Genomic DNA, 20,573 nt, shown 5'->3' with positions numbered 1-20,573 from the left:
CAATTTTTTCTCAGGATGCAGATAGCATCTCTCTTTATGTCTTTTATTTTTAATTTGTGTATTTATAATAGTCAAAATGACTTAGTCCCTCAACTAAGAGAACATTGTATACAGTAACAGCAATATTGTTTTAAGAACAACTTTGAGCGTCAGCAAATGCTACCAATTAGGGTTTGGTTATTGTTCCATTCTTCATCTAGACTTAAGAAAGTGATGGAGAAAACAGTAATGCAAAGTGAACCGTGTGCATTGTTTTCTCCCTTAGAAAGTCATTTTTTAAACATCTACCAGCTCTATGCTGGTTAAAATTAGAGGGAGGCAGATTTTGTTTCACTCTGAGGAAGAAGCGCCTTCTCACAGTAAGAGACCCTCCTTGGAGAACATCTCTTTGGTGAAGTGGCTCAGGGAGCAAATGTTCCACCGGCAAGATACTCGGGGTTCACTTCTAAGGGATGTGATCAAAGGCATTCGTGAATCCGGCCTGGATGACCTCGTTCTTCTACCATTATTAATGTGTTGTGTTGTGTGTGTGTGTATGTGTGCCGTGTGTTTTTAAGACACCGGAGGCCAAAGAAGGGAAATCGGAGGTTCCACAAGCAAGTGACTTGCCGATGAATGCAAAAGAGCCAACAAATATGAGGTGAGTGCCTTTTCGTTATTACTTGAGCATTTTACTTGATTTGTTTTCCTCTTTCTCTGGACTAAATAAATTGACTGCTGTTTTTCAAAGATTCAGAGGAAATCATTCTGTTATTTTGGGGCCAGAAAGGTTTTTTGGATGTCCTTAGTTGGAAATTGTTTTGAATTACTTAGTTAGAAGGTGCTCACTTTGACTTTTCTAAAAACATGTGAAGTCAGATGCTGAAAATATAGTATCCTGTAGCAGACCAAGCATCTGTCATGGTAATCATACTATTAAGTATTTGAACTTGAAGGATTGCCTTTAAAATAACACTTGCTTAAAAAGATACAAAAGAAGAGAACCTGGGAGGACTAGATGATGTGCCCCTTAAGATACCATTTCTTTGAAGAAGCAAACTTTACTCCTTGACTCTATAGTTGGAGCTAGTAAAAACCAAACCAGTATGGTGGCTAGAGTTGAATCACCAGATTATTCTTTTTGTTCGTTCCAAAAATTGGGGTTCCTGCAGAATTTTCCTCCATTGTCTCTGCCCTTCTCCCATTTAAATTTTCTTTATCCTCCTTTCCCTCAATTCTTTAACATAGTAACCTTAGAGCTTACTTTTTCATTTTCTTATTCCTTCATCTTCCTCTTTTAAGGTTGTGAATAAAATCTTTAGGTGGTGGTCTTGGCTTGTGAGTTAAATCAGAGCAGTTAAATTTTCTCTTTAAACTATACCTTTTCAAAATTCAGACATCCCTTGCAAAAGGCATCAGCAGACCTTAGTTACCTGAACTAAAAATATAATAAGACAATAGCAAATCATGGACAGGTTTTAATTACATTCACATTGTAGGAGTCAAAGAGAGATAGCCTCATCAGCCAAAGAAAATTGCTGATTAATTATTTAGGATTTCCACCTAGTTCATATGTGTGAGACTGTGGAGGTGGTAGAGCAATTTTAGCACTTATTTAAAAAAAAAAAAAACAACCCAAAGCTAAAAGAATCATTGACAATTTAATGTTGCTCTCCTTGTATAAGCACCATTTATGTTTCCTGGTTTTTGCTTGAGAAAGAAATAAGAGTAGAACTTAAACAATAAAATTGTCATTTGCTCGGTTTTCTTGCCTTTATACTCTTTCCCTTCTCAATTCATTCTTTATGGTGTTGTCAGATTAAGCTTCCATATGTGAAGATTTCGTCGTGTCACTCCTCTGTATAAAACCCTTCAGTAACCTCATATTTCCTACCTAATGAAGTTTATATTCAGAAGCCTCACATTCAAGGCCCTCCATGATCTGCTGCCATCCTACCTTTCCACCCTTTTCTCATAGTAATCTCCTCTAATGACTCTCCACTGTAGCCATAGTGACTGCTCACCATCCTGTCCCAGGCATTGCTGACATTGGGCCTTTGTTTATGCTCTTCCCTAGCCCTGAAATTCCCTCAATGCTTTTTGAACTCCTAAATGCCCTTTAAAGCCATTTCAAACATCACCCACTCAATAAAACCATCCCTGCTTTTCCCAGTTGGTAATAATCTTGTCAGTCAGAACTTTTGTTATACATTGATCTTCACCTTTGTCTTTCAATAATTTGGGGATCAGGGTTCTCACTGCTGACACCAAAGTCATAGCAGATGGTCTTCATGAGTTGCTAATAACCACATGAAAAATTCACGTTTTTGCAGTCTGGCTTCTAGCCTCATCGTCCAACCTAAACTTCTTTCTCCAGAGTTATTAATAATCTCTTAATTGCCCAATCGAGTGTCTTTTTCTGAATCAACATTCTCCTTAACTTTTTTACAGCCTTTGACACTACTGCCAATTTCCTCTTCTCCTTGATACTTTCTTCTCTCTAGGTTTTCACAGCCCTCTTCTATCCTGGTTCTCCCCATACCTACTCTATCTTCTTTGTTGGATCTTCAGCCAGGTCCCTCCTGCTAACAGTAGGGATCTTCCAAGGCTCTCTTCTGGGCCTTCTTCTGTTCTCCATCTATATACTATTTCATTTGGTGATCTCATCAGTTTCTATCATTTTAGTAATACGTCTCTATACACATGACTCTCAGATCTACTTGTCCAGCCCTAACCTCTCTCTTGAACTCCAGTCTTACATCCCTAGCTGCCTGTCCCATAAACAACTTAAACTCAACATGTCCATAACTTAATTCATCTTCTTTTCCAAACTTTCCCTTCGTTCTAACTTCACTATTAACAGCAAGGGTACCGCTATCTTCCCAAATCATCGAGGATCATGACCTAGCACCACCCACCATCCAATTAGTTGTAAAGTCCTGTAGTTTATACCTTCATAATGTTATATGTATATGTCCTCTTCTACCCTGGTGCAGACCCTCATCACCTCATGCCAGAACTATTTAAATAGCCTGGTGATTGATCTCCCTGCCTGAAGTCTGTCATCACTCCAGTCTGTCCTCCACTCAGCTATCAAATTGATCTTCCAAAAGCACAAGTCTGACCATATATTACCCCCCTATTCAGTAAATTCCAGTGGCTCCCTATTACCACAAGGGTTAAATATAAAATCCTCAAAGCCCTTGCTGTTCCTCGTGTATGAAACTCTGTCTTCCAACTCTGATCATTTTCACTAGCTGGCTTAGAACTCTCCCCCTCATCATCTCTGCCTCCTTCAAGTCTCAGTTAAAGACCCACTTTCTGTAAGCCTTTACTTGTCCATATAAGCCTTCCCTCTGACATTAGCACTGTGTGTGTGTGTATGTAGGTATCTTGTTTGTACATAGCTATTTTCATGTTGTCTCCCCCATTAGATTGTGAGTTCCTTTAGAGCAGGAACTGGGTTGTTGTTTTTTGTTTGTTTGTTTGTTTTGTTACTAGGTTGGTTTTGGCTTTATCTGTATCCCTAGTCTTAGCTCGTTGCCTAGTACATAGTGCATACTTAATAAATTGCTAGTTGACTGACTGGTGGCAAACCTCTAGTGATAAGCCTTTTCCAACTTAAATTGTTCCTAAAATAACAGACATACAAACCATTACTGGACCCATACTTAAAGCATTTCAGGTTTAGTAGAACTTCCCAAAGCTTGGGCTCCATTAGTATAATCCAGGGGTGTGGAACCTTTCCATTCCCAGGTCACCTCTATGTCAGAGTGACTGATTAGAGTAGAACTCTTACGGAGTTTTATATACTTATATATTTATTTATATCATGGACTATTTTGTATTGTAGTAAGTTATTTATACGTCGCATCTCTCTACTCAACTTGAAACACTGTGATGGGAGGGACTAGGTCTGATTTAATCTTTGGTATATCTCCTAGCTCCTAATACAAAGCTATTTAGAAAATGAAATGCAGCATTTACTTAGTTTAACTGAAAATATCTTGGACATTTTTTCCCTCCATAGATTAAAGCAATCCCTGAAGTGTTTCCTAAATTACCCTTGAGGGGCTTAGCAGCATATTTTGACCTAGTAGAAAACATGCCAAACTTGTTTGTAATAGATAAATGCATACAGTAATTTATTTTTATAAAGCCCAGACTCCTTAGCCTAACCCAGCATTCAAGATTCTTGCCATGGTCTGGCTTCTGCCTATATTTTCTAGGTTGATCTCACATGAATCTCCTTCATGTGCTTGGTTCTAGTCAAATTGGACTACTCAACCTGTCCTTACTCTTGTTCTACCTTTTTCCATTTCCATTTCTGTACCTTTACTCACATTGTCTTCCACATCTGCAAGGCAGTTGCTCTTCTCTCCCCCTTGTCCCTGTCTCCTTCCATGTCCCTGTCTCCATCAATTGCAATACTTCTTATCCTTAAAGTTTCCACAGCCTCACTGAAGCCTTACTTGAGTCTCTTTATCTGAGCGTCACCCCCCCCCCCCGAAAAGGCACAAAGTAATCTCCCGCTCCTTTAATTTCTCAAACCTTATGTCTCTGTCCTATGCATGCATTGTATTTCAACATATTCCTGTCTTATTTTTCTCTCTGTTTTCTCCTTCTGATGGCTAGTTTCTTGAGGGCAGAGAACCATGTCTTCTTCATCTTTGTTACCTTAGTACCCAGTGGAGTGCCTTGAATATAGTAGGAATTTAATACATTTGTGTTTGTGTACTAAAAAGATTTTCCCAAATCACTTTTTTCTAACCATGTTGCACATACACACATACCCCATTCGGTAAACTGTGTTACCTCAAGGATCAAATGGAAACTCCTCTGTTTGAAATTTCAAGCTCTTTACAACCTGAGCCCTTTGTATCTTTCTCCTTACATATGAATCCCCTCCACACTACAGTCCAGACATACTGGTCTAGGTGGTGTTCTTCTCTTCTCCAAGCCTGGAGGGTTTTTTCTCCTCCCCTCCCGTTCTTAGAATCCCTGACTTCTTTTAAGACTCAGTTCAAATACTGCCTTCTGCAGGTTTTCCCCATGCCTACTCCCCAGCTGCTGGTACTTTGCCCTCTAAGATTGCCTTCCATCTATTCTTTATCTATCTTGTATATACCTTTTTAAGTACATATCATTTCTCCCACTAGACTGTGAGATCCTTGAAGACAGGAAAAGTTTTTGTCTTTTTTTGTATCCTCCATGTTTAGTACAGCACCAAGCATTTAATGAATGCTAGGTTTTTTTTCCAATTTATTTTAATATTTTATTTTTTTCTCAATTACACATAAAAACAATTTTAACATTCTTTTTTCAAATTTTGAGTTCCAAATTCTCTCCTTCCCCTCCTCCCCTTATTGAGAAGGCAGGCAGTTTAACATAGGTTCTACATGTGTAGTCATGCAAAACACATTTCAATGTAAGTCATGCTGTGAAAGAAAACAGAGACAAATATTAAGAAAAATTAACTTCAATAGGCATTCAGGCTCCACCATTTCTTTCTCTAGAGACATCATAAGTCCTTCAGAATTGTCTTGGATCGTTGTATCACTAAGAATAGCTGAGTTAAATAAATGCTAACATCGATTGATGTTGTATAGGCCAACTGAAAATGATTCATCTAGTGACGAGGACTCCCAGGAGCTTAAAGATTCCCTCAAAATTGATCCTGTCCCAGTAGAGCACTTGAGCCATGGAAGCACTCCTTCTTATAAGAAATCACTTAGACTTTCTTCAGACCAAATTGTAAGTAGTCTCTATGTATTGTGTGTTGTAGTCATGTACATTTATTTACCACTTTAAATTTTACAAAGTAGTTTCCAGGTAATAACTCTATGAAGGAATTAGTGAAAGCTATTATTCCCATTTTATAAAAGAGGAAACTGAGGCTCAGGTTGGTTAAGTAAGTTGCCTAGTCATACAGCTAATAAGTATCAAAGCAGTGATTTGAACTGAGGTCCTGTGAAACCAAGACTAGGTGTTTCTTCTGTCATGTTAAGCTGCACAAAAAGTGTGTGTGTGTGTGTGTGTGTGTGCACATACATATATACATGTATATGTAAATATATGTATATATGTAAATATATACATATGTGTATATATGCATGTGTGTGTATATTTTTAAGAAAATTTTACAAATAATGTATTCAATCATGTTATTCATCACTCTCCTCTCTTACTACCTTGAATTTTCTTCTTCTAGGTATTTTGACTGTAAAATAGGGAAGTGAAAGCATGTGAATAATTTTTGCTTAAATATAAGAATGGTCTTATGGCATCAGGAGAGAGGTTGTACATAGGAGCTGTGGTATGTAGATATCTGGGGGAAGGCCTTCCCCCACCTCTGCCAGGGGGAACGAGAATGAGAGTCCTGAAATAAAGACAGATTGTTCATTTTGAAGACTAATCATTTTACCTAACAAGTATTTGTTGAGCATGTATTGTGTTCCTCACATGATGCTGAACCCTGTAGAGGATACAAAAGCATAAGGATTCTCAAGGATAATTGAAAAGATGAGACTAATGCACATGAAATAATTAGAAAATAATTAGAAAAAATTAGACAGGAGACATTTAAATGACTAATGGTGCGACAGAGACTAAAGACAACCACAAGAGTTTAAAGTAAGGAAGTTGATGTCCATGAGGGTTGGCTAGTTGGACAAAGCTGCAGAGGAAAGGTAGGACATGCCTGATGAGCCTTGAAAAGAGATGAGCTTTGGGGCAGGTAGGTGGCACAGTGGATAGGGCACCAGCCCTGGAGTCAGGAGGACCTGAGTTCAAATCCAGCCTCAGACACATAACACTAACTTTGTGACTCTGGGCAAGTCACTTAACCTCAATTGTGTCACCCCCCCCCCCCCCCCCCCAAAAAAAAGAAGAAGAAGAAGAAGAGAGAGAGAGATAAGCTTTGACCAAAAGGATAGGGGAGCACCTCAGGCAATGGGAACAAAATTAACCATGGCACAGAGTTGTGAATGAGTAAGGGATAGAGCGATGAAAAGACCAGCCTAACAAAATCAGAGAGTTAGGTCATTTATGCTGGGAATTTGTTGGAAATAAGGTTGGATGGAATGGGTCAGTTTGAACTGTGGATAGCTCTTGAATACCAGGTAGAGAAATAAGGCTTGATGTGGTAAGTAATAGCCATGGGAAGTTTTTCAACATATGTGAAATGATGAAAATTCCAGGGCAAAAACTTCCATATGGATCTCAAAACTTTAGCTACTGAGCATGCCCAGGGATTTCTTAGTTCATTAAAGGAAAAACCCATTAAGAAGCAGAGGAACAAGTAAGCTAGAGCCGAGGAGAGGAAATTTGTTAATCCTAGGATGTTAGTACTTCAACTTACAGACTTTCAGAGTTAGAAGGAACCTTGTAGATTTTCTAGTTCAACCCATTGATTGTCTAAATGAAACACACTGAGTCTCAGAAAGGTTAAGTGATTTTCCTGGGGTCACAGAGCATGGTTAGAGCACAACCCAGACTAGAACCAGAATCTCCTAGGTCCCAGCCTCTAGGAAGTATGCTCTGGCCTCTATGGCATACAAATATTGTACTTTCCTATCTTAGAATCTTGTACATCCTAACAAAATTGACTGCTCCATTTCCTCCCCACTCCAAAGAAAATTCCATCCTTATTCTAAGGACAGGTAAAGGTTTGTTTATGTTGAAGTAAAAGTGGAGAATTTATGTTGTGAGAAGAAAAGTCATTTATTTCCTCCTTAAAATTAAATAGAGGAAGTTTGAAGGCTTGAGTAAAAATATGGTAAATTTTAAAAAATCATCCCACAGAAAATGATAAATTGTTACGTGTGTGAGTTAGATCATTTAAAGATGGTTGACTCAGAAGAGACAGTGAGCATCAGTAGCCCATGTAGTACATAGAGTTCTTGTTTTTTTCTCCCACACTTTTGCTACAGTTCTCATCCACAGGTTGATTTGATTTAGGTTCAGCCTTATTTTTTCTTAGTCTTGCCTGAGGGTCCTGAACTACGTGACTGCTGTTGAATGTAACTGTCATTTTTTCCAAGACCTACACTGTTGTTTGGTCACCCAGCTGGCACAGCGGATAAAGTGCTAGGCCTGGAATCAGGGAGACTCACCTTCCCGAGTTCAAATCTGGCCTCAGACACTTAGTAGCCGTGTGACCCTGGGCAAGTCACTTAACCTTGCTTGTCTCAGTTTCCTCATCTGTAGAGAAGGAAATGGCAAACCGCTCCATATCTCTGCCAAGAAAACCCCAAATGGGTTCATGAAGAGACCTCAGACATCATTGAGTTCAGCGTACTCATATTACAGACCAAGGAAATGAGGCTGAAAGAGTTTAAGTGACTTCCCCAAGGTCACACAGGATGAGAGGTGGGATTTAAACTCAGCTCCTATGGTTCCAGAATCAATGTATACCATGCTGCTTCTACTTGTACTTCCTGTCATCACTATGGTGATTTTTATATAAGTAAACCTGTTTTCTTCTTTAATAAATATAACTGCTTTTGCATTTTTGCATTGGGCAGCATGACACATATCTTTGAACTTAGGAAAGACTGGTGTAACTTTTTATTATGCTTCAGCATTTCTTGGGTATCTGATTTCATCAGTGTGTCTACTCCTTCCATGAATGCAGATTGCAGCCCCTCTTTGAATTGACAGGTCTTTGAAGGTTACTGGGGCTAAAAAGTTTAGCACCCTCTGGCCAACCTGGTGATGAGTTTCTTTGAACTTGGGCCGGTCCTCAGTTTGGCCAGACCTGCCAGAGTTTACTCACCTCCTCCCCTTGCCTAGCCTTTGAGAACCTCCACATGTCTCTTATCTCCATGGTCAGTCAGTCAGCATTCATTAAGCACTTACGACATTCGAAGCACCATGCTTAATACTGAGAATACAAAAAGGCAATAGTAACAAGAACTCCAGGGTACAAACAAACATTTCTTACCTAGGAAATGTTTCAGCTTCATAAAAGCTATTCTGTGTATTTGTGTATCTGAATCTAAACTACACAGATATATTTAGCCACTTTTCCCCTCTGCTTTTATAAAGGCAAAACTGAAGCTCCAAGATGGCCCAAATGATGTCGTGTTTAGCATTACAACCCAGTATCAAGGCACCTGTCGCTGCGCGGGAACCATTTACCTGTGGAACTGGAATGACAAGATCATAATTTCAGATATCGATGGAACGATAACCAAGCAAGTAGAAGGAAATTGTTTGGGAGTTAGGGAGAATGTGAGTTCTTGTACCCAGGAGGCTTCTGGCCTGGTGACGATTCGGACACACTGCAAGTAATGAGCAGCACTGTGGAGAGTTGTGAAGCATAGAGAGATCACAGGTGCTAATCCAAGCGTGGGATCTTTTATATCAAATTTAGAGAGGTTAGAAGGATGTGATTATAAGGAGTCTGGTGTGAAGTTCCCACTTAGATTTAACGCCTGGATCTCATGGGTATGATATCAGGTTTAAAGTTGCTTCCATTGTAAAGTGTGTTGGTGAAATCACCTCGAATGCTTCTTTGGTCCTTCTAGGCAGCTATCAAGCTGTCCTTTGAATGAAGCAGTTGCCTGCCTCCCACATCTGCATTTTGTATTGCTGAGAATTTTTTTTTCTTGGGTGGGGGAGAGTTAGGTAAAAGGAACAGAGGATCATTTAACTAGATAGTAAAATTTTCAGCTTTCTATATTTATGAATTGTATATTATATAATTCTGTTTCTATAATTATGTAATTCATTATTCATTCTTGATGTTTATTTCTTTTGCTTGTTTTCTTCTTAGATCTGATGCTTTAGGGCAGATTCTCCCACAACTAGGCAAAGACTGGACTCATCAGGGCATAGCAAAACTCTATCATTCCATCAATGAGTACGTATTCCTTCTGGCATGGGAAAGAGCTCTGGGAACCTAGAATTGCTTTGGCTTACTCATTTAAGGAATAGAATAATCAACTAATCTAAATCGTTTGTGGCAGGGGATTCCCCTTTAGAATTTAAGTTGAACTTTTTTTTTGCTTTTGGAAGGTGATAGATATCAGAATACACAGGCACCCGAGTTCCTCAGGCTTACTTTTAATTTCCCACTTTTTTCTGTCTTTGTAAGATCATGAAGTCATATAGAGAGAGCTGGAATGGACCTTAGAGGTCATCAAACCCAGCATCTTCATTTTATAAATGAGGAAGCAAGGCACAATGAGGTCAAATGATTTGCCCAAAGTCACACTTGTAGTAAGTTTGTGAGGCAGAATTTGGATTCAGATTTTTCTGACAGAGTCCAGTACTCTATCTATTGTGCCACCTAGTTGCCTTCCCCTATATCCCACCTCCTATGTACACATGCACTTTTCTTTCCAAACTTTCTCCGTTAATGCAAAGGCTGGGGCCAATAAATCAGTACTGTGATGATGGCATGTGCCGTGTCTCATTGACAGCCCTACCCCATCTTTGATTCTCAGATATGGTGATGATTTTTTGGGAGGAAATGGTTGCCTTTTAATTTCTATAGCTACGTATGCCTTTGAATCTCTTGGATACTATATCAGCAAGCCCTTTCCATGGAAAAGTTGAGAATTCCTCAACATAGACTAAAAAGTATCAGAATATGAGTATGCAAAAATATTTATACTGAGGTTTAGATTTATACATTTTCATTTCACAGCTCAGATACTGTAAGCTGAGGGTTTACACACACACACACACACACACACACACTTTTTATAAATAAAGAGACCGACACCTGTCCATCAGGACAGAATCATCAGAAATAGAAACCAAATTTTTCTTATGTTAAGTGGTTAATGAATATGTTAGCTCATGATCTATTATTATTATTAACATTATTAATTTAACAATCTTTAGCTTTATGGGGGTGAGGGGCAGTCTGCATTCTTTTTTGGTCGACATTATTGCCTAAGAAAAGGTAAAAATTTGTGTTTTTAGCTGACTTCCTCCTAAGCTGTAGAATCTGATTCTCTTAGTGAGTCATTAGGAAGAAAGAGCTTCATTAGGTTATAGCTTATGTTTAAATGGTTTGGTTTATAACTAATTTTGTATTTCTACGATATTCAGCATTCTAGATAGCTGCCTTTAGGGGACATTGGTATTACCCATTTCTTACTGGAAAATGTGTGCTCTTTTTTAGGAACGGGTACAAATTTCTGTATTGCTCAGCTCGGGCCATTGGAATGGCAGACATGACACGAGGGTACCTGCACTGGGTCAATGACAAAGGAACTATCCTTCCTAGGGGGCCTTTGATGTTGTCTCCTAGCAGCTTGTTCTCTGCTTTTCATAGGTATGTGTGTTAGTAAATGGAACATTTTTCTGTCTGTGAGTGTGTGTATGGTTGGTTGGTTAATTGGGGATGGTGGTGGGGTAGAACAGTCTTTCTAAGGTGGCAGTAGCTCATGGTAGTAATGTGTGACTGAGAATAACATCAGAGATTTGTTCATTACTATGGGTATTCTTTCCATCATAGCAGATTGCAGCCCCTCTATAACTTTGTGAAGTCTTCAAGAATTGCCATGACTCACTCCCCCCTTACACAACCGTCCCCCCAAAAAAAGTTCATAATCTCCTGTCCAAATATAGTTAGGTTAGTCATCAGAGAACAGTCAGTCAATCAGTTACACTGCCTATTCTCAGAATCTTTCCTGCTCAGTAGGACCTTGGCATTTAAGGGCATAGACTTCAAGAGGCAAGGTTCATCTCCATGCAAGAGTGAAGCATCAGAATGGCACTTCAGTGAAGGGATTAGAAGAGAAACACTGTAATAAAAATAGAAAACTTAGATGTACTAGTTCAGTATCTTGTTTTTGTTTTCAGAAATTTTATTTCTGTCTTAGTTCTTTGGTTTCTTTGGGGTATTCTCAAGATTAGTCTAAATTAAATATTGGTCTTATGTTTATATCAAAGTAAGTAATCACATAAGAAAATATCAATTTAATCGCTTCTTACTTTTTCCCATATACCCTGTACATATATGCACATTGTGGTTTGCATGTTGTCTCTTCTCTGTTAGAATGTGAGCTTCTTGAGGGCAGAGACCAGGTTTTTCCTTTTCCTTTTATCCCTGGCACTTAACAAAGTGTCTGGCATATATAGTAAGTGCTTAATGAATACTTGTTGGCTGACTGACTTGACCTCATACCTCTCTCTCCTGACACCAGATTAGTGTAATTTCAGAAAAAAAAATTATCACTTATCTGGGAAGGAGTAAGAATAATGGAGGAAATAAGAATCAATGAGTGCTTCAAAGGCAGGAATTTGAAAAACTGACTAAGTGAACATGGGAAAACTGGGAAACAGTGTCTGAACATGGTACGCTGGGGGAACAAAATGCTAGATATGTGGAAAGAGGAACTGGATTTGAATTCCAGCTCAGCTCCTGTCCCTGTCCCTGTAGGACCTGTGGCCAAGTCACAGCGGACTCTGTTTCCTAATCTGTGAAATGAGAGAGTTGGACAGGATGATCTCTTAAGATATCTTTCATCAGTAAATCAATGATTTTCTGACCATATAATCCGCATGTGTGTATGTGTGTTGTCTGTGTATATACATACATACATAATACATACATACCCATTGAATTTCTTGACTCAGTATACTTTGGTTACGCTTTTAAACTAATTTCTGATATCAGGGAATAGAATAAATTCATTCAGCAAGCATTTATTAAAACACTACTGTGTATTCAAGGCACTGGTTGTGCTAGGTGTTGGGTCTACAAAGACAAGATGAAAAACAGTTCCTACTAAAGCAATTTACATTCTGTTGGACCAAAAAGTAGTGAGGGCAGTCAGCTTAAATTCTCCCTCACGGGGTTGTTGTGAAGATAAATGAGATCATGGAGGTAATGTTCTTTGCATGCCATAAAGCACTTTATAAATGTTAGTTATGATTATTACTATCATCATTTTTCCTGGAGAGTACATTTGGCAGACCTTATGCTCCAATGGTATCCATGAAATGTTAAAAGAGAGTCAAAGGAAAGCATGTTAGGTGGAAACACCCTCTGGAGGATTTATGAGATAACATGGACAAGAGCCACAGCAGAGGAGATCGTCTAAGTGGGTTACAGTTTGCATCATTGCAGTGAAGTAACCACATTGGTGATCCATCAAAGTATCAACAAAGTTTTTGACACAGTGAAAGATAAGACCTTTATTGAAGATAATTCTAAAGATTAGGAAGTGAGACTTCCTTTAAAAAGGTCAAATGGAACACTGAACCATGTCAAAAACGTAACATTAGGAGAGGTTATCATCTGGCATTCCTTGATTATGTTCCTATTTTCTTCTAGGGAAGTGATAGAGAAGAAACCTGAAAAGTTCAAAATTGAGTGTTTGAATGATATCAAGAATTTGTTTGCTCCGAGTAAAGAACCATTCTATGCTGCTTTTGGAAATCGACCAAATGTAAGTTTATACCACCTCTCTGTGTAATGGGTTCCAATCTGTTTGGTTGAAAATCTAACGAAATTATTCTTATCATTTGTTTTCTTTTAGGAAATTTACTATGCCAGAATTTTCCAAGTCCACTAAGTGTCTAATCAAAATGAATCTCTCTCCTGCTATAAGAGTGATCATGTTAGATTCAATCTAATTCTACAAACTTCTAATAAGCACCTACTGAGTGTAAGAGTAGGTGATTAGGCTACAAAGAGGAAAACAAAAAATTCTTTGTTCTCTGAGAGCTTACATTCTACTGAAATGTAAAGATCTACTGTAAAATTGCCTAGGAGAGACAGTAAAAATTTTAGCTTTTTTAGCATTCCCATGGTAATTGGGAACCGGTGAGGTCTATCTGCTTTGGAACTTTTAATGAAAACCAAAGACATGTTTTTCTTTGCCTTTAGGATTTTTCTGCCTTTTCCACGTGGATTTTTTCCCTCTGTGCAAATGTTTAGCTCTGAATTAACTAGTACCAGGGCCTTACAGGTGGAGTTGGAAAGAGCACTGAAAAGTGGAAAGTCATGGTTATACTACTTATTAGCTGCATGATCTTAACCAAGTCACTTCAAATCTGGAGACAATTTTCCTCAACTGTAAAACTAGGAGTTTATACTGGATGTTTTCTAACTTTCCTTCCAGTTTTAACATTGCATGACCCTGTGACCCTTGACCACATTTAATCAGTGAGCATTTATCAAGTATCTACTATATTCCAGGCATTGTGCTACAAGTAAGGGATAAAAGTGAATCAGTCTCTGCCCTAAAGGAGCTTGACATCTGTCACAGAGACGATGTCTTTATGTGTATATGTATGGACATAAAAATATTATAAAATATAAATACAAGGTCACTGGGGGGTGTGGGCAGGGACCAGCAGCTTAGTAGTCCCAAATTATAGCAATTCATAATTATTTCTTGAGCTCAGTCATGGTGCAAGAGCTGGTTCCTAGTGTCTAGTTGGCAATGCTGCCTCCTTTCCTGCCAGACTCCCCCCATCCAACTCCAACACCCAAGGGTCCCTTTTTATCTTGTGTCACTATTGGGTTTGCCTATTGCTTTGAAGCTCAGGCACAATGGCAAAGCTGACGTGTGCCCAGGCCCTTGTGTTTTCCTTAAATGGCCTCTTACTTGCCTAGTGCTTGCCTGTCCTAAGGAACTTGAAAGGTGCTTAGCAATTTCCTCTTTCCCTGTTGTTGATGTTTTTCTGCAGGATGTGTATGCCTACACACAAGTTGGGGTCCCAGATTGTAGAATATTCACAGTGAATCCCAAAGGAGAATTAATACAGGAACGGACCAAAGGGAACAAGTCATCGTAAGAGCATTTCCATTTCTCGTTACAGTGCACAGTTGCAGGGAGTGTGGGTTGGAAACAAAGTACAAAACCTTAACTGATAGGTCCCTGCTGAACTAAGATGCCAGTCTGAACTTGGGGAGACCTTTCTCTTTGCCTAGATTTTTGTCTCCCCTGCCTCACAAGAAACCCTGAATAGGGGGCAGCCTTTGGAAAGAATATCGGCCCTGTAGTCAGGAGAACCTGAGTTCAAGTTTAGGCTCAGACACATAAAACTTACTAGCTGTGTGAACCTGGGCAAGTCACTTAACCCCATTGCCTAGCCAAAAAAAAAAAAAAAACCACACAATAAACCAAACTTTTAAAATGAAATTTAACTGACCTGGACATTAATAAATTCAGTTTGTTAGATGGGGGCTAGATGTATGGTTTTTTCCTCCTACATATTTAAGGGATCTAAGATATATAGTCAGTTACTACGCATTTATTAAGCATTACTATGTGTTAGACACTGTCCTAAGCATTAGGGTTACAAAGAAAGGCAAAAGACAGCCCTTGTTCTCAAAAAATTCACAGTCTAATGAGCTCACAGACAATATGCAAACTATGTGCAACTATATACAACAAGTTTTATGCAGGGGGAAATGGACGTAGTCAGCAGAGGGAAGGCACTAGACGCATATTAGGAAAGCTTTCCTGTAGAAGGTGAGATGTTAGCTGGAAATTCAAGGAAGCCAAGAGGCAGAGGTGAGGAGGGAAAGCATTCTAGGTTTAGGGGACAGCCAGCAAAAATGCCCAGAGTTGGGAGATTGAATTTCTTTTTCAAGGATAATCTCTGACTTTCTGTCTCTTGCTCAGCTTTAAAGGTCTGACTTCTGTATTTCTTCCCCACCCTACCTCCCCCCACCCCTTCTCATCTAGGTATCACAGGCTGAGTGAACTTGTAGAACACGTGTTCCCACTCCTCAACAAAGAACAGAATTCTGCTTTTTCATGCCCAGAGTTCAGTTCCTTTTGCTACTGGCGAGACCCAATCCCTACGGTGAACATGGATGACCTGGCTTGAATGTTGTCACCACTTCGGGAAAAGGGGTCTGCTCTTCAGATTTTCAGGCTCGTTGTGAAGAGTGAAAAGCACTTCTGAAGTGAGGGCACATTCATCTTACCATAGATCCGTAGGCATTGAGGCACAAACCATCCATCCAGAGCAGTGAAAGGCACAGCAGCCTTTTTAGCTTCACTCTCCTGGCTTGACTTGGGGATTGATTGTATCTGGAACTTAACGCTGCCAGAGCCTATGGTACCAGAAGGTAGAGTGAAGATGAAGCATTAGCCTTAAGTTTGTAGTCCTATGCTTCTCTTGTTGCAATCCTTTTGTATTTGGTGGTTTGTTTTGGTTTTGTTTTTTCTTTTTTTTCCCCTTTTAATTGCTAAAATTAGAAGGTGGAAAGGAGAAGCCAAAAAAAAAAAAAAGTTCACCAAAAAGTTATGGAAGGTAGATTGGTAGTAGTCCCCAACCAGGCACTTTGGATTTAGTGTTTCCGTGTATTACCAGGGTATTTTCAGAGGATTAGTTGTTCGGTTAACTGTTACAGGGCCAATTGATAATGTAGGTACAAAATCTGTATATATCTGTTCTTAAAAACCTTACTCGGAAAATATGAAAGAATAGCTGCTTAGATGTACAAATATGTTTTATCATATGTACAGCAATATTGGCACTCATTAACCAGACCCCCATTACTTAATCATATAATGACATCCTCTCTCCTCCTGTTCCACAACCACTCCCACACATATACAACCCCCTTTAAATAAGCAAGTCTTATTTGAGCCTTAATGTAAGAAGTGTTTTCTTATGTTAAAGCATTGTGAGCTTTTAGGGAAAAGCTTTCTTGAATTTTATTTTTCTTTCCTGTAATTGCCCTAGGGTAAGGCCTTTTTGTTGTTCCAGCTCAGACTTAGTCAAGAGAGACAACTCACACCTGTGCTTATTTGTTTTACACCATAAATTTCAAATAATGGGAATCTCAGTAGAGTTTGTGGGCCAGTAAATCACATGTAAGTGCACACAGTTCCAGAAGTACCTATAAGTACATTCTCAGAATTCCAGTTGGCACTTGTTGGCCATACTTTCTCTTCCCAATTAGCAGCATGTTCTCAGGAAAAACAGGCAAGCATGTTCATGTCAGGTGATCTCTTACCTGGGGTGAGTTGTTTCTGGATCACAGTTGGCATTCACTTAAGAAGGCTAATTCTCTTGGGGATAAGGTTTCCAAAATTATGTTGACCAGACTTGTTAATGTAGAGCTCTTCTGTTGGCCACTCTGGGCCTCCCTTCATGGTTAGATTGCAAAGATTAGCAGTGTTCAGTTGGGCATTTTAATATAGTCTCATGACAAAGCCAAGAGAAGCTGAGAGGTGGGTATTTTGGGGGATGGGGGGGAGGCGGGGAGGGTCTCACTGTGGATTATCGGTCCCTGAGAAAAAGCTCCAGGACAATCATTGAAAGTCCTCATGTTTGCATTGTTGCAAGTCTAGGTTCAGTACAGACAAATCAGACTAATCAGCAGATTAGGAGTGTATTCCATTGATAGAAAGGTGGGGAGCACAAAATGGTTTTATTGGCAGTATCTATAGTGAAGATAGAGAAATGAAATTTGCAGACTTAAAATCAATAACTAGATTTCCCAGTTTAATTGAAAATTGCAGATAGTTGCTATAGTATCTCTTGCCACCAGTGATCTGCATATCCAAATGGATGGCACTCTGTTACAAACAAATTCAAAAGTTTTGTACTCTAGGTTATTTTTCAGAATCCAGATTGGACACTCATCGATGGATAGGCAAGAGTGACATCTCTTTTGGGGACTTCCTTCAGTGTCTATTCTAGAAAATTAGTAGAGAAGTTTGGAGTGGACTGTGTTATATAGGTAGGTTCATAGCCCAGTCGCTGAAAAACACTCTGAACTGAGATGGCAATGGCACAAAATGGGAACCACTTAGGATAATAAAACTTCATTCCAATTGATTTTTCTGTTATTCTTAGTTCTTTCCAGGAGCTGTTTTGAATGATAAGCATTCTCAGTTTTGACCTGCCTTTCCCATACTGTGAAAATACTGATCTAGAAATGGGTTAGAGAGATAAGGAGTGATAGGGTCAGTCCTCCAGGTCAGAATGACTGGGAATTGTCTTTATGTCTTAGCTATCCACCCTGGTTGATTTGTGTGGATGTGGAGCACACTTCAGATGCAAGGGGAAAAACTTGAAATGCCTTGAATGATTTTTAGTGGCAAAACTCAAGAGTCAAGTGTACCCAAATAAGGGGCAAAAAAGTCTCTAAGTAAAACCTCACCTTCAATGTTTCAGAATGACAAATTGTTTAGGTGAGCTAATTGAAGTATTTATCCATATTAAGTTAGAGAAAGTAGATTATATTTATGAAATTCTACCTATTTAGTGAATTAAAATCATAGTGGGGTGTGTGTGTGCATATATGTATGTATGTATATGCATGCATACATATATATATACATACACATGCATATATAGATAGATAGATAGATAGATAACTTTATTTTCATAAGTGCCAGTAGCATGTCATCTATAAAGCTCATGCTTGTGAGCTCTACTCACCTAACCTCCAGATGTAAGGGTGTTTTGGGCTTTTTTATACATGAGGTACAAAACATTTCTGAATACACCCACCCCTTCTTAAGTCCTCCTTCAAAGGAGACACAGCCTTTTAGGAGTTTGATGGTTTTATTTCTCTTTAATGAACAGTCTTCTCGTTGGACACATATAGGCCTTTTTTGGATCCAGCCTAGGAACTGGATTCTTACCTCTATGTGATTGCTGTGACTACCCTTTTGTGTTAGTGTCCATAAGAAATGGGCTTTAATGGCCCACTCATTGCTTTGTGCTGCAGTCTTAATTCAGTGGCTCTATGTATGCTAATTAACAGGTAATTCTCTTTCCTTATTTAAAAAAAGTCTCTCTTACTGGAAGTAGGTGATTTGCTCTGATGATAGTGTTATTCAAGTATTAAGTTTGTGCTAAAATCCCATTGCCATTTGGTACAAATGACTTTTGTTCTTTCTGTGAAAGAGGTGAAAATTCAGTGTGTTTGTACACCAACCCTTAAGATGGTGTGTTAATGAAGATATGTTATTCCCATTTATTTGAAGTCATGTGAGAAGCTGTGTGTTTCAGCAGTAATGGGAGATATTAAGGAATGTTGGAGTGCATATTTGATCAGTCTTATTTTATTGCACGCCTTCCTTATCTCCAGTGATTCAATAGCTTGAATTACCTTTAAAAACAATAAAATCAGTCTTATTAACTTTACCAATTGCTTTTATATCCACGTACTTTGAACTTGTACTTCTGCAGAATGTAAGATTTGTCCATTGTTGATCAGACTGTCATAGAAGTACAGGTATGGTGGTCCCAGAGCATGCAGATTTAGCCCTTTCAAATCCTTTTACTGTGTTTAGATGTTCTATTTCCATAGTTTTCAACTGGGGGGAAAATCTCTTGCTGTTCAGATGCCCTAAAGTGACACCTGCTAATTTGTATGGAGCTTCAGAAGACATAGCTAATTCAACGGAAAAGTCTGGGCTATTGGTCCAGCCACTGAAGTCTAAGCCTCATTGCATCTTCAAGGGCCCTTGAAGAGTCCTATAGGAAAGGTGCACTTAAAATTAAAAACAAAACAAATACCTTATAAAGCAAATTCCTTCTCTTATGAAAGATGATGAAAGTGTAACTATTCAAGAAATGTTATCAGTTTTGAAGTGATATATTTTGCTCTGTGAAGCTTTGAGTTTCCTGTGTTCAGTTCTGCTTTGTTGGGTGAAACTGGTTCAAAACTTAATTTTTCTTAGAAGCAAGATGAAAACTATTATTGTTGGTTTGTTTTGAAGGTGTATGAAAAGAGGGGACTTTTCAGTGCTTTCAGTTAATGAAGTTGAGATTATGATGAAGTATTTGATTGCTAGACAGCAAAGACACTAATGAGTTTTTTTAAGTTGTCTAAAATGAATCTGAGCATCAGCAGGATACTTTGGGTTTGGTAAAGAGACTGCATTATCTTGGGGTAAATGGCTCACATTTTGGTGCAATGTTTGATGTTCAAAACAAATTGTTCTGATAATAAACAAATGTAAACTAAATACATCGACTGTTTCTTCTTTTCAAGGATATTCGCCCCATCAAGATGTCTCTGAGCTCTTGCCAGAAAAGCAAACTGTTCAAGTGAAATTGATCATTTCCATAAATTAGCATTCCAGTCTTTGTAGACAGATTTATTTACAAAAGGGGACTTCTTCTTTGGTGGTTATTTTTTAAAATGTGTTTCCCAAAGTTAGTACATGCCAGCAGGAACCAGTCTCTCCTGCTTTGTGGATTCAGCCAAGGAATGATTCATTCATACATATGCAATTTCTATTGTTTTCTGACTAGTGTTAGCAAAATTGCCTTCACCTCCTGTCCCTCTCTCTTTCAGTGTTTCTCTCTGCACATAATGTTCAGAACTCTTAGAGCTCTATCCAATTTGTCAGTTTCATGAAATTGGCCAACATTGGTATACATTAGATATTAAACCCAGTCTACCAATCAGTTTTCAAAGGAAAATTGACATTTTTTTCTTCAAAGTAAACTTATCCCATCAACCACTTTCTATGTGTTATTTGAATTCTGTTTCATTCCTGAGCTCTCTTAACCCTTACTGTGAGTGGATGTTTAAGCTCTACCCTCATCAGTGAGTATTCATTCCATACCTGTTATGTTACAAAGTTAAGCCATGAAAACAACTTTTTACATTGAACTTGAATTCAGTGCTGATGTGGAGG

The 20,573-nt window shown here is 38.7% G+C and overlaps 1 protein-coding gene across 2 annotated transcripts in view; it reads left to right on the top strand.

The window, feature by feature from the left end:
* LOC114031825 (phosphatidate phosphatase LPIN2) overlaps positions 1-19,895 on the top strand; it is a 106,638-nt gene extending 86,743 nt beyond the window's left edge. For both annotated transcript variants that reach the window (XM_027846961.1, XM_027846960.1), the window contains exons 13-20: positions 558-640; positions 5,589-5,733; positions 9,028-9,176; positions 9,758-9,844; positions 11,117-11,269; positions 13,277-13,391; positions 14,638-14,741; positions 15,642-19,895. In XM_027846961.1, coding sequence (XP_027702762.1) covers positions 558-640; positions 5,589-5,733; positions 9,028-9,176; positions 9,758-9,844; positions 11,117-11,269; positions 13,277-13,391; positions 14,638-14,741; positions 15,642-15,786 — 981 coding nt within the window. In that variant the 3' untranslated portion in view covers positions 15,787-19,895. The remainder of the gene's footprint in view (positions 1-557; positions 641-5,588; positions 5,734-9,027; positions 9,177-9,757; positions 9,845-11,116; positions 11,270-13,276; positions 13,392-14,637; positions 14,742-15,641) is intronic.
* Positions 19,896-20,573: the final 678 nt, after the last annotated feature.

Source organism: Vombatus ursinus, unplaced genomic scaffold, assembly GCF_900497805.2.
Source record: "Vombatus ursinus unplaced genomic scaffold, bare-nosed wombat genome assembly UNPS02015255.1, whole genome shotgun sequence".
NCBI lineage: Eukaryota > Metazoa > Chordata > Mammalia > Diprotodontia > Vombatidae > Vombatus > Vombatus ursinus.
Note: the sequence above shows the minus strand (reverse complement) of the source record. Positions and strands in the feature narration are given on the sequence as shown.